Source organism: Bombus impatiens, unplaced genomic scaffold (genome assembly GCF_000188095.3).
Source record: "Bombus impatiens unplaced genomic scaffold, BIMP_2.2 scf_0102, whole genome shotgun sequence".
Lineage (NCBI taxonomy): Eukaryota > Metazoa > Arthropoda > Insecta > Hymenoptera > Apidae > Bombus > Bombus impatiens.
Genome location: NT_176521.1, coordinates 890,993 through 906,537, shown reverse-complemented (window position 1 = coordinate 906,537; position 15,545 = coordinate 890,993). Strand labels below are relative to the sequence as shown.

The 15,545-nt window shown below is 40.4% G+C and overlaps 1 protein-coding gene across 4 annotated transcripts in view; it reads left to right on the top strand.

Annotated features, from left to right (window-relative positions):
- The window catches only part of LOC100746129 (homeobox protein cut), a 163,541-nt gene that overhangs the window by 60,466 nt on the left and 87,530 nt on the right, over nt 1-15,545 (top strand). For all 4 annotated transcript variants that reach the window (XM_033318551.1, XM_033318553.1, XM_033318552.1 and 1 more), the window contains exon 2: nt 12,863-13,063. In XM_033318551.1, coding sequence (XP_033174442.1) covers nt 12,863-13,063 — 201 coding nt within the window. The remainder of the gene's footprint in view (nt 1-12,862; nt 13,064-15,545) is intronic.

The following is a 15,545-nucleotide window of genomic DNA, read 5'->3' as shown; positions in this document are numbered from 1 at the left end:
GTTGAGGGTGGGTTACGCGGTAATATTGTAATCTATGTGTGGAAGAACGCGGGAAGAGAAACACAGGAGAGATGAAAAAGTGGCTTCAATGGCAGCCACACACCGTTGTAAGGGGGTAGTTTCCAGTCGGGGGTGGAAGAAGGGTGCCGAACGGAAACAATGACGTCTATACCAAATCCCTGTTTCTACCCTCTCCCTCGCGCTGACTGCCATTAGACTCCCGCGGCGGCCCTATAAAAATATAGCCCGTATTGTGCTCGCTCAGGTATCGATATCCTCGCAGCCACTAAAAGTCCCTGCTGTCTTCGCCACATGTATCTTCGTACAACGCAAGCCTGCGCCCGTCCACCCTGTCTCGCACTCCTTCGCCAACTATTCCTTTTCCATTTTTACCTATTATTTTGTTGCTTTACAAACGCACATTATTCTTCTTTTCCTTAATTCAAAATTAAGCGATGCTTGGTCTTTTTGCTATGGGTCTCGAGATTTTTCTTTCTCGTATAATCATACTTCTTCGTTTTGTAACGTGTAGAACAGTTAACTTGTTATATATTTTTTTATCATTTCCAATGCAGTTCTTTTATCTTTATTAACATTATTAATTTCGTGATTACGGAAAGTTTTGATTAACTGGTCGCACTGGTTAGACAGGTTAAAAAGGATCTCCTCGCTTCGAAGGAAACATTTTTCGTTGCATATAGCATATATTAAAACTTCCTTATATCGGTCTTGAATTGTGAAGATAATGTTTAAGAAAAGGAAGACGCTAGTATTCTAGTAGTTCTAGTATCTGTACATTTCTACGCACACGTCGAACGTCTAGTTTATAATATACCTAATAAGATGAGTTTATAGATACGCGTTTTTACCCTTTGTACACGATATTATATATATTCAGTTTCTCTTATTCTTCTATTAAGAGCTGTAGATCCATTCGGTCCTTCGACAAACCAACTAAAAATAACAACCTTGAAGTTCAAATATTAAACTACCGAACCCATTGTAATAATTTAAACACGCTTGCCTGCGCACGTACTTCGCGTTCTTCAAAAAACGTCCATCAAACTGAATTACGCAAATTCTACATGCCAAAGACTTTCAAGCAGAATAACTATCGGTACGACCTAATAATCAAAGAACTCGATAAAAGGTCCAATTTAAGAACAATGACGCAAACACGAGAAATTTTCAGCAATACTAACTGACCAACCGAACCAACCGATTAGCTGACTAATTCAAGGACCGTAATTGAAATGTTTTAACGTCGAACTGAAAGAGGAGACATTGTAGAGGAGGTTTCGATAAAAACGTCGCGATGGTGAGAGACGAACGAGACAGATGCAGAGGCGAACGAGACGCGACGATCAGTCGGCTCAGATCACAAAGATGATTCGCTTTTAGCGTATGGCCATTGTCGTCCGTTGGACCGAGCAGAATCGAAATGGCAAACGGTAACTCGATTGGCCGGCCTGTACACGGATTGCGAATTATTTCTCCTGTGGTGGCGCGCTCATTTCGCGGCCAAACAATCGTGATCGATTCATGCAAATTCCAACAATCGCCCTGCCCACCAACCACTGTCCCTTTCGCCGATTCCGCCGTATCAAGTCCTCCATTGTCCCAACCGAAATTCGTTTTCGAGAGCGCGCCGCGATCCCCAAGAGCTTTCCGATCGGAAAAATCGGACTCTCGAAAATTCAGAGAAAATAGGTTTCCTTCTTTCTTTGCGATACGCGTTAAACTGGTTAATTCATAGTAATGGTCGTATTGTCAATCGGAATATTTATCGAATTGTTTGCGTATAATAAATGTATCGTTTTATCCTTGTATGGTTTGCCTATTGATTTTATTTATTGAAAGCTCTAGGAATTATGGTATTTTAAGTAGAACGTGGATTTGATATGTTTTGACGTTTAATATAAAACGGAGCTATTGTTCGACTGAAAGTTAATCGAAATAAAGATTTAATAAAAGATAATATTGCTGCAAATATGTTCGATGATTAATTGTGTATTGCGAGTACAAAATTTCACAAGATATTGATCGAATAGAGTGAAACTAGATATCAAATAAAAAATGTTTTATGTCCTTGTAATAATCAATTACTAAGCAGTAATTTTTTTCTCACGACTGCATAATTGATAATTTTTTATACTAAAGGAAGAACGTAGACGCAAGTAAAATCAATTGGAAAATAAAGAATAGCAAGTAGATGAATTCGTAATTTTATAGAAACCTTGTAGATTTATTATATTTTTGATGTGGATGATCTTTTGCAAATAATATAGACAAAGCTTTCTTTTCCCATTATCCTTTAATTCTTTGATGTATACAAACCATCGATAGAGTGAATGAAACTTCAATCATCGGTGAAATGAGGAAAACTGAGCACTAAGAAATCCAATGAGACATTCACTTCTATCGTACAGGCATATAATCGTTAAACTTTCATCTTTACTAACGAGAAAGTATTTTTGAACATCGGATAGAAGCGCTCCTCTTGCCCACCTAATTTAAAAAAAAAAAAAAAAAAAAACACGCTTCATATTTAATTATATATCGGCGTGGTTGATATCTTTCCTCGAGAGAACGAGGATTTTTCTAACCGTGGCCGTGGTCTTTTTTCCATTCGTACTGGAAAAAGGAAGTAGACGCCGACGCTTCCTAAGAACGCCGGCTGAAAGAAATAGCCCGTTTCTCTCTTTCCGCAGCAGATGATCACCGATTTTTTCCTTACGCCCATCGTGATTTATTAGTGGATCGCGCGTGAGAAGATCTCGGGTGCTGACTCGCACGTGTGTCTGGAATTCGCCGAGGGAATGATTGCATAGAGAAAAAGAGATTAAAAATAAGTCGGGTAGCAGCTTCGACTGGCTGGCATCGCTGTGTCGCAGAAATAACGACTGATTTGGTTTTCCTAATATTCCATGTCTATCTATAATTAACTCGAAAATGAACTATAGCATAAAAATTCTATTTTTAACAATATTTATAATATTCCATCGTAATTTTCATTTGAATATTTAATGCTTCGATTTTGCGCTTTCGCTGCGATCTAAAAGCATACAATTCATTCATAGCTTGTGACTTCTTCGAATAAACCGATCACGTGGCTCGTTTCAACGTACGGTCCAATATAAAGGTTCTATCTGAAACGATCTATCGTAATATCTGATATATCTGGTTCCAAATCAAACACGTAATATTTGCCTCTGCTCAACATCGATCAGCTGCAACCTAAAACCTTCGAAAAATGCCCACTTGCAAACTCACTAACGGCCTGAAACAGCATCGTCAAACCTCTCGATCGTTTGCCTGCGGCCAAAACGCGAGGCATCTTCGTTCGGGGCCATGATTACGCGCTGCAGGCGTATCGCGAGTCGACGAGAGACTTGAAAGAGTGGCCGTGTCTAATGATGTTTAAGAAGGGGCTTTAATTTTTCATTAGGACAACGGGGAACATCAAAGGGGTTCGTTCGTTTTTTAACCGGTGCCTCGGGGCTAGTTGCTCGGGAACTGATGGCCCCGCCATTGGCATTGTCGTCGTCGTCGTCATCGTCGTCGTTGTCGTTCTCGTCGTCGTCGTAGCGCCCGGCTTCTATCTACGAACCCTTCATCCGCCACCCCTTATCCATCGTCGTCACGATGTATTGACATTTCTTAAATATCGCTGTACGAACGCGTTCTTATTGGAAGAAGTGCTCTTCGTCGCTCCCTTGCTTTTCCCTCTTTTTTTCTCTCTTTCATTCGAGTCTCTTTCCTTTCGATGTGAATGTTGAAACTGGTCCCACACGTGGGAACCTGTGCCACATGGAGTGCCGTCCTCGGCACACATGCTTCGGAGAAAAGCAAACGAAGGCGACGCGACGGTCGATGACCCTCCGAAAAGTATCTCGTTCGAGAAGAGGACCGCGTTTATTGTCCTACGATTAATGGACCTCCCAAGACCGCCGGCTACAGACGGCTTCGGCCCTCGCGGTTTTCTTCGTCGCCTTCGGCCGCTTCTTTCCAACGGATTTTCGATCGTCGTAGTTGCAGCGGTTCTTGCGAACTCCGAGTACAGCCTTTGGAAAAGTTTGGAAATTTTTCACAGCGTCACTGTTTATCTATTAAAATTGAAGAAATTGTGAGAAATTGAAAGATGAAGATATTGTATAATGTGAGTGAGTGATGTGAAGTGCATAAAATAAAGCATGTATTTTGTAACGTTATTTATTTTCATTTATTGGCTTCGTTTTTCTAATTCCCATGAATTATGTGATTATAAATTTACATTTCTATGCATCTTGAGTTTGATAGAAGTTTGCTAGGAGTTTCATAGGTAATCGATAAAGTTGTACTACGTACATCCATGTGTGCGTACAGTAGATATTTAAAAAGGAACGATATCATAATACAAGATAGAGTTTACCTCTTTTTAACCCAAAGACTCAGCAAAACCAGAAAAATATTCAGCTACTACTGAATCGTTGAGTAGTCAATAATTTTCCATCTCGGAAAAACTTTCCGATTTTGTAGTTCTTCGTAGATAGCGGCTGGAGTAAATATATTTCCAAAGATATTCGTAGCAAGACCTTCGTCGCCGATTGAAAATCGGCCAAACCAGCGAACACGCGAATATCGACGGATTCTCGAACGTCATACACCTCGGAACGAAATATTCATAGACACAGGGAAATAATGGCCGTCGCGAGACAATATATCGCAGAAATCCCTGTTCTTAGGGAGGGCCCCGAGAACGTCACATGCGCGAGCACTTCAACGGACTACTAATTCAGGCCGCGCCAATCAGCGCGCCATTTAATCAGATCGAAACAAAGAGCACTCTCATCTATTTCACTTTGCCTCCGCGTTGCGTTTCTGCAGTGGCACAAAAGTGTCCCGAACAAAGCACGAATTAGCATCGATGGTATTCTGCTCCCGTCGAAAAAAGAGGAGACCCCTGAAAGCTCCTCCGTTGTGGAGGGGGCTAAAAGAGAGAGAGAGAGAGCGAGAAAAAGAGAGAGAGAGAGAGGGGGAACAAGTAAAGAGGGGTCGAACCTCGGGTATTCTCTTTCGCGACTCGTGTGTATGCTTCGAGTGTTTCCCGCCGCATATTGCACGTAGTACCTAGCGGGACTTAGAGCCGGTCGATATCTTAATAATAAATACAAGAGGGGTTCACCCTGATGGCTGGTTGGTGTGAGATTGAAGAAGGGGGCTGTGGGGAGGTGATTGGGGGAGGTGGTGGAACGGCGCCACGGTGTATCGGTGCGGTAAAGAGAGCCTGCGCTAGATAGGGTAGCAGAGCACGACGAAGGAACAGAGCGAAGAGGTGGGGTGAGAGAGCTCGAGAGAACGAGAAGAAGGAAAGGGAGAAGGAGGGGGTGGAGATCATTCGCACCTCGAGGTGTAATGAGAAAATTTGAAATATCACGACCGTCTCCTGCCTCCTGCCACCAGCCAAAAAAATATAACACCGCCGCTAGTCATAAACGGCTGATCCAAACCCCGTGCCACCTTCCCACCACCCCCTCTGTTGCCACGCGGGAGATTATAAAGACGGCTGGTGTAAGGTATTCCTCCCTTTCTTGCCACCATATAACGCCCCGGCCCTTGGTGTTCAACCGGGCAACCGCGATTCTACATACACGTTCACAGTCCTTTGCTTACGACCACCGATCGATTTGCTTCCCCGTATCGATCGACAGAAATTCTTAGGGAGAGTTTGTAGTTGTACAAATATCGGTTCGAAGGGTCACCGGATGGTTTAAAATAGATATTTCGTATATAGTTCCTTTGCAATGGAATGGAAAGCTGGATATGGTTTTTCAAAGCTGCTTAATGTTTCGTTGTCTATTTGAAATGTAATTCACGTATAATAACATATAGTGTATAAAGCGAAACATAGTTTGGACGTATACGTTGTATAGACACCTTCGATTTCCTATTAGCCTAAAATGCTAGTGCGTTACGTTCAAAAGCCATATACTTCTAAACGATTTTCAAATGTTACATTCCCATACACGTCTAACGCTTACTGGAAATCCTAGCATGACGTGTCTACATCAAAGCTCTTGCGATCACGATATACATGGTAGGGATATCAAATATCTTTTTAACTTTCAAGCACTGTTCGCGAATTTGTAGCAGACAGCGTTTGCGAGAAAAGCGAAAAAAATAGAATGATCGTAAAATGTTCTTGAACGTCTTGCGTAATAATCGCGATAGCGTAAAAATATTTCGCGAGGATCGACTATCGAGACTTCATCGCTATCGAGACTCGTGTATTTTAAAACGACGCACAATAGTCGCACAAAACAGTTACTGCAGCGTGTCAAAGGTCAAATATAGGAAGTCGCGACTAGCTGGATCACGCGAATCTGGAAACGAAACCAAAGGCGTAGTAAAACACGTCGTAAAGGTAAACGATGCATTTCATGTTAATTAGATATTCGTTTTAGTTGCTAGTATAAATTGCTTTATTTAGCTGCTGCGGCTTTCCTTTTATTTCGAAAAAGTATAGAGGGGAATAGCGTGGCACACGATCGTTAAAATTCATTTCAATGAGAACGAGTATCATGGAAACGCCTCTAGTAACGTCTCGGCATGAACGCGTGTTTTATGGTTTAAAAGAAAAAAAAAAAAGAAGAAAAGAAAGAACACTCGAGGTGAAAGCACGTGCGAGGTATTCGAAAATAAATTTCCAAATGAGAGAATAAATCAAAGAAGTGTATCTTGTATATCGTAGTTCGACGTCGTTACGCTCGTTTGATGTGCAAAGAGTTCCATTATAGTGATAAAGCAGATGCGTGCATACACAATTTTAATTTGATAATTGCTTAACATGTACTTATGTAGATTATGGAGAAAATTGTACGGTACACGTTGTTTTTAAATGATCTGATAATGAGATAATTCATTCAAATTTGACAAGTGGTCTGCTTGTAATTATTGTACATTTGTTGTTTCTATATGGCTGATTTACATTTATTCTAATTAAGGTTCATATTGCTTCAATGAGCGATCAGTATCGTGTCTCGTTAATCTTCAATTATAAATTTTTAGAAACATTTTAACATATGTTAATATATGTTTAATTATATCAAAAATTGGATTTCAATTAGGTAACAATTATAACAAGTATTTGAAAAATACTACTCGCGTATTTTCCTAATATTTTATATATAACTAATATAATAAATTACACACGATTAATACTTCCATACTCAATAGACATACTCAATTTTCCATTAATTATAAGAAATTGCTATCAAGGAAAAATATACCTATAATACGATCAATTCTTCACGATGTCGATGTACTTTCAATGCTTCTTAGCCAACCACATGTATACTTTATTTCTATCAAACCGGATTACAACAAAAAAGAACAAATTCTATATATGACTGATCGAATGGAAAAGCATAAGCCCGAAAGAATTTAAAACCACCAGGGGATTTAAATTGAAAATAAACGATTAAAAATTAATCAAAAAAGCCGTATCAATCTCCTGCTTTTCTTTTTCCTCGCGCTTCTCACAATATCCAGAGTGAAGTGATACTGGGGTGCAGGTCGCATCGAAATACACACGCATCGATCCAACCGGAATTCCCGATGCCTCTCGCGCATTAGTCAACCGTCACGAAATAAATGGTAGAAAAGAACGGGACACGCTGATGATTCGGGCCAGGGCGTAAAAATAGAAATACGCGCGGCAGGGTGGGTGCGCGAGCCGCGAGGGAGGCTGATCTATTCGGGATATTCCGCCGGCAGGGCACAAAGAATGCTCGGCGTTTGACGGGCTACGACACCGCGCGTCGCCAGCTGCGACACTCGCATGCCGTGCACTCGCAAACGTTCTCGAATCACGCTTATACGCTGGCTATGCCAACATGCTACGAGTGCTCATTGACGACTGTCCGTTTCCTTTCTGAATTCCGTCAGATTACTCAAACTTGATGAAAATATGGTGAAAATGTAGAATATGCAGATACGATGACTTTAAGTGGAGTTGACTTTAAGAGACATTTAGGTAGATTTGGACTTTTCTGGACAGACGTACTTGCGTATAGCCTATGTACGAAGATGTTTATATGTAGAAGTGCGAAGAACTTTCCATGTATACTGTAGGTTTTATGCCGAGATGACTAAGAACCGTTTTATTATTGCTTTGTATTAGGTTGTCCGAAAAGCTTTTTTCGTTGGGACGCACACCTTTTTTTGTTTTGCATTATTTTGTCGAATTACGTACGATCCAGTATGTTCTGTTGACATAAACACCGCGACGTTTCTCAGGCTTGGTTTCACGTTTGTATGAAGGTGCACTGTTGTAAAAAACACGTTTGCAGAAGAAAGACACTTTCCGGACAACCTAATAGATTGGGAAATAAATTTGAGTAAAAGTAGTGGTGTTTTATAAGATGTACAAGGACCATATTTGTATAATTTATTTCCTCTGAAAATGTCCATAAATTCATAAATCTTTTGCAAAGTTATATTATAATATAATTGTTATTATGGTTTTGAATATAAATATGTGACAATGTAAGGCACAGAGATTGATGGTAGATTTTCTTCGACGATGATTCTTTATTGCGAAAAATGTTATTTTTCAACGTTCTTTACTCGCATTTCTACCTATCTAAATTTGAAATATTTGTCGTTATACTGGACATAAGTAACAACTTGAGCTTATGTGACTTTCTTCTTGCGCTTCTATAAACGTACTATAATATCAGGAACACTACCGCTTTCTTGCAGCCTATACTACTTACGTTCGGCTTTTGCATTACGGATCGTTTCTAATCATCTAATTGCGTATAGTTTTATTAATTCCTTAGTCAACTGTCGCGAAAGCACATATCTAAAATTTCTATAAAATTCGCTGCACGAAACTTGAGGATCAATTTCCATTCAAATACTTAGCAAGCTCGGGTTATATTAGAGTTACATAGCTGTATACCTACATAGGTAGGTACATTAAACTAAATCAATCGTTATATCAACGTCATTCTGAAATTATAATTTTTCCGAGGCCAATAGTAATTTAACAACAAGCCTAGAGTCGTTTCGTAAAAGAAATCACGATCGTGTTGGAAAACGAACAATCAACAATTGCGTATCGTATTTGGGAATCGTATTGAGAAAACGAGTAACCAAGAAAAACAGAATTTTCTTATCTATAAATCTCAAATGTTGCAAGAATCGGCGACGCTTCCTTTTCTCAAGAAAAACTTAGTCGAAAACGGAAAAAGATTTGAATTACAAATGCCGTGCGGCGGCCACAAGGATACACGAAACCGTGGCCGCGAAATTACAACGAATTACGGGGCTTAATTACACGACACAGCGAAGTCTTTGAACGGGCAGAAAACGTGGAAACAAGCATTAACACGACAGAAACCGATCGATGCCCTGGTAGTTGATCCGAAAGTGCGTGACCACCCGGCCTAAAAGCAGCCCCGAAGCAGGTTCTTGCACACGCGGCCGACGTGCAATGAGCCGCGATTCCGTATATCGAATCGGTGAGTGGCGATCGATCGATGCTCAGAACGCCGTGCAACTCGGATAACCGTCAATTTGCGAAGGGGTGTAAGACGAGCGTCGGGCCCAAGACGAAACGCCTTGTCGTGATCGAAACTTCACCTCCCCTTCTCACTCTGTCAGGGTCGAAAGGCGAGTACGTAATAGGCGCTGTCTGACGATCGAACCGAGCAGGCTCCTGCTTCCTATCAATCCTGCGAATTTTCTTTGTCAAGCGATGTCATAGACGAAAAACGAACGTGATCTCTGTCGCGTTGAATTATTGTGTTTCGCAAAATATCTGTGTTAACGCGTTCGACTCTGATACAAGTCAGCAGTCACGGCAAAATCTGTTATATTTTTTCATTTCTTTCATATGGGAATGGATATTCAATTCTGTACACTGTCAATCAATCACATATTATTTAAATCGTTTCTGTCGTTTCGTTTTGGTATTGAATATGTGTGCTTGGTTTCATTTTTAAATAGTGAAAAAAATGTTGATAGAATGTTCGCGATGGAGATACGAAGTTGAAAGATGCGAAAGTGTACATATACGATATGCGAAAGCATGTGATACATCCAAACTATGGTAGTTATAATATTTAGTGGACGAAACGAATCTTTCTTTAGGTTCCATATTTTAGCGCGTATTGCCAAAGGTATGAATTTGCATGAACAAGCTCAGTGCGATCATAACGTTAGTCCCTAATGTTTTTCACGAAACTATGAATTACGATCATACGTTCGAACAATTGTCAACGTTCAAAACCATTCTTATCCAGCTGCAATTCATTCATAATACTTTGTACAGGTGGAAGAAAAGGGACGTTTCGCGTCTCCTTATTTTCCACGTTAATATCGGCTGCGACAATGGAACATTTAATGGCAATATTTCATAGGCAATCTATTAGAAATCAACGATCGTTGAAGCAATCATATCGATTGATACGAAGAAGGAAGAGAATCAAGGAGGAAGCATCTGAAAGCCTTGAAATGAATCGAAAGAGCGGAAGAACTGCTCGAGTTTCCCGTAATCCCATAACTTAAATTTCTTAACAGCCGATTGTTGATAGAACAACGACAAAAGCAACGTCGTTAGGAACGTTCAAAGAAGCCATTATCTTCCAACGACTTCCGCCGCTAATGTGACGATCGCGGACGGACGATCTTTATCGGCGATCTTCTCGATCCTCTTCATCAGCCTTATATAGCTACGCTGACGTTGCTCCCCCACTTTTCCAAACGACTCGTGACAAATACACAGGATGAGCCTCGACAGCCTATCGATACTTCGTCCGCCATTCCGATGAACGTGCATCGTGCACTCGGATATGTATTTATGCTTCCCGTATCATTTCGTAATTATCGATAACATCGTCAAGGCTTTTTGCAGGAAACAATGGGTCATTACTACAGCTGTCTCGTACTTCGTCTCCACGACCACTGTCTCTCTTTTTGTCGTTTCGATGTCGGCTACTGTGGTCGTCTTCCTTTTTTTATTTACGATCTCCTCTCTTTAATAATCGAACCACCGGATGACTAGTGGATGTACATTTCGATTGTTCGAAATTTTCGTTCGCGATTTTACGCTGCGAAACGCGTTTGATATTCAACTTTGAACGTTTAGGGTATATCAACTGTCTTTTCTTTCTTTTCCAGTTTTATATGAAGTTGAAAATATCTTATTTCTACTATTTCTACGTGTCACACGACAGAATATTTGAATTATTTACGTTAACCTCCCGATCAATAGCTACTGATACCATAAATGAAATGTAAGATTTGTATATCGCGATAAATGGGAAATTACGGTAAATGAGATCGCGAAGGCTAAAATTCTGGAATAATATATAATTATTCGTAATTCATCGACAAGTGGTAAAGTCGGATATCAGAAATATTCTACGATCGTTGGCCGAAGAATTGGGATAGTTTTAGTATAGAAATTAACATCTCTAACACTCGTGTAGAATCCATTTCTATGCACAGGATGCATATTCATCGATATTCATATGCATCGATATTCTCTTATAACTTTGTAATTTGTATTATATTTTCTTATAAATCTGTGCACTATACTCCTACCGTTCGGCTGGAAATATCAGAAACATCTTGCATAATCACAGAATTAGAAATGCAATTTTAATCCTTACAGACATAGATGCAACGTAACATATTTTGAATGCAAATGTGACAATGAATTTCCGGACGAATAAATTCCTACGTTCTCGATACAGTAAATTCAGGTAACAGATCGTTGAAAAAAGATACGTTCACTTGCCAGTATATCGACAACGATTGAACGCAATTGGCTTCACGAAGAAAGAAAAATATGGAAAGAGAAAAAAGTCGAACTCGTACGCTCAAAGAGAATTATAGGAAATATATGCGGGTCGTGAACGAGCATGTTATAGGATGGCCATATGCACGATTCCGTGTTGCCGTACAATTTCAAATCGAAGAGAAGTTAGCGTCGGTGTTTCGCGGAACGATCGATCGATGCTTCGATGCATCGAGTAAAAACTGACGTGGACTTGTTGCCTATTAGTCCGCGCCGCGTTCTCGATATTTTACTACCGAATTCGCAATTACTTTAATTGCCTCCAGATGTCAATTAATGACTTTAGCATATGCCGTTGCTGTACAGATTGGCCGAATAGACGAAGCACTGGAGCGGGACCAGGACGCATGTGTTTGTCATTACGACACCGCGATGATTTTATCATCTTTGAGAACGTTTCCGTGATTCCTCTTTAGCCTTCTAGTGTTACACGTATCGAAAATATATCGATATTCAACAAGCTAAAAATACGAACTCGTAGTAGTTATTATTAGAAAAACATGTTTCTACTCCTACATTTTACAGAAGCTCATACAGTGTCCTAAGAATATATCGTTATATCTAAATCTCTAAAATTTGTATGAGTACTTATGAATTGATAGTGATTGAATTAAGTGAAATAAATATAGCTCATGTGTCGATTAATTATTTGCCAAGTATTTCCAGCAAGACTCGCGATATAATAAATTTAGACACTAATTTCAACTTATCCCAAACCCTCTATGAGTAGTTAATTTGATTAATCGACAGAATTCCATTTGTGTATATATCTGTCGTAGCATAACCAAATAGTTAACGTAATAAGAAGATGGTTAAAAATTCTTTTATCGAGATCAAACCAATTAAACTGTGTATATTTCAAATCGGTTTTCTAAATAATTTCTTTCTCTTCGTTAAACTATCAATTGTGGCAAGCCGGTGATATCAATTTTAATTACACATTGAGTAGGAATTAAATAATCTTATAAGTACGTAAGGGCAGAGGTTTCAATTTGCTGTTTGATTTGATTGCAGAGGGCGACATTGGCGGAAAAGGAAGTTTCTGCATTGAAGGAGCAACTTGCCGCGGCAAATGATGGGAACTCGAAGACTGAGGGACATAAATTGTCTCAGACTCCACAGGCAAGTGATCAGCAGCAGGTACACGATGCCAGCAATCCCAGGAGGACGCCGAACAGCAACCTGGAACAGGAACTGCAAGCGAAGGACAAAGAGGTAAGTCTCGTATTTTAACGTTCCTAAAGTTTCCCTACATTTCGCTCAAATCGTCAAATTGATTACGATACAATGAAAACTGAACCTCAACAATGAACAACAATGAAAACTCGGGTGAAGATGTTCATAGGATTGAGAATCTTTTGGTTTCGTTACAATCGTGAACGGTTCGAGCCCTTCAACAGCCATACTGATCTAAACTCTGTAAATCGAAAAATGAAGAAACGCGATGACGTTACGATTCACAATAAATAAATTTACTCAGAATTTTCTATTACTTATGCCATTTGTATCTCGCGAAAAAGGATAATTTACAGAAAAATGTAGTCGGTTCGAGACTGAGTTTCAAAGGGGCTCGCATCAACGCAATCAATTTGACGCGAAAGGAATTACAGGTGGACGAAACTTGTACGATTGTCGATTAATTATCGAAAATGGCTCCAGAGTGCATCTCGAATTTGAAGCGTTTTAACGGTTAAATACGCTGGCTTTTTCATCTGTAAAAACGGCACACGGGAGCGAGTGCATCGAGCTTCTCACACCGATACAACACCGTGTAATTCCGTTGAACTGTTGCACACAGAGATTTGCGCCGCGTGCGCGTTGAACTGAATGACTGACGTACTCGATAGAGCACGTGGTGGCCCTCCCTCACCCCTTCGTTCGTCCTCGTCGCTCTTTCTCTCTCTCTCTCTCGATCACTCTCTCCCCTACCCTTCTTTTTCTCTCTCACCCTTCACTGTTTTCTCTGCAGATCGTACGCACGAAGCACGCGCACACCAGTCGGTGAAATTCACCCCCGAGTGCACTTCACCTTCCCGATTCGCGATAAACGCCTGGAATCACGCTTTCGGTACGCAAAGTGTGACTAATGGCAGTCGACGAACCGACGGAATTGGTAATGAAAGAAGATCATAAATAGGAAACGCGGTATCGATGAATATTCATCCGGTCGGGGTTGGGTCGAGGTTGGGAATCGTTTGGATTTTGACGAAGACGGTTTGACATACACTCTATGGGTATATCAAGAGCCACGATGAATCGACTGCCTACCTTGCTTTCCTTTTCATCGATTCTACCTGTGAATTCGTGACAAATTGACGATCAGAGAATCTTTAACGTGCATAAATTGCTTTATTTTGTTGTGTGTCTGTACGTCGACCTTAATTGAACGATTGTGTGTTCAAGGAAAAGGGTATAAATGAATTTGTTTGAGAAATTGATGTTCTGTACGTATAATTTTTCAGTATATATCCTACCTGTTTTCTTGTATTCGTATGTAATTTATCCGTGCAAACAGTAATTCGAAATTATTCTTTATTTATCTGATAGAGAACAGTACTTCGTTAATACATCATATTATTCGGAAGTTTTACTAACGAGTTAATATTTCAACGAATGAATTAAAAACGCACTGTTACTTTACTATTATGGTATATTATAATCAAGCAATACCTTATCAGAGATCGTAAAGCGGCAGTTTTTTAAAGCGTAGTATAACACTACGATATTTTATTAAGGTAGACTGCTGCGATGCAAGCCTCTCCTAAACTGCATTCCGTCGCGTTAAAATCCTCGTAAAGTCTTCCCACGGACTCTTAAAATAACATTCCATTGTTATATACCATCTAAAAGATCCTTCTACGAAATCGCCTCATTTTCCACTAACATTCCACCAAACTATATAATGTACCAAATATCGCTCTATTAAAATACGTATACGAAATTCTCCACAATATAACGAAACGCGTGTCAATTAAAAATTCATTGCAAAAATTCATCTATACCATATATCGTTCGCATAACACCTCTCCGCGTTTGCTAGTCTACGGATTTGCCCTATTTTCCAGTAACATTTTACAAAACCATACGCTTTACAAAATTCCGCTTCGTCCAAGAAGCGTACATAAAATTCAACATAAGAAAATGTATTTCGATGGACAAAAATTCACCATCATCGTACATCCGAATCTTTGAAAGTCTGGTTGCAAGCAGATTACCAACTGGAAAAAATCGAACCGCGCCTAATTCCACCGTCAGCAAGGGGGTCTCGAGTTTCGCGGCTGTTGCAGCCCTCGAGAAAAAAAGGACACAAAGTGGTCAAACCCTTGAGCGACGGTTTACGGATCGGAGTCTTGTAAGAACCTCTCGCGGGCCACGAGAAGGGTGCATAATGCGAGCGGCACGAGGGCGGGAGAACCGAGTCCTTTAAACAAAGGCGAAAACACTTAAAAGCTTCGTTGCCGGTGGTGAGAAGGTAAGCGCGCGCGCGCGAACACCAGAAAGGAGTGATAAAAACACCGCTAAGAGTTCAATAAGTATCCTGCTTAGGGCCAATAATGCTGCCACCCCTTTTCCACCCTCGTCCGCCCCAGCTACCACTTTGCACTGGCTGCTCTGGTATTCCCGTTTCGAAGGAAATCGTTCGCTTCAGCCCGAGTTGTAATCTCGAAGCTCGATAATCCAACCGCCCTCCCCCCGC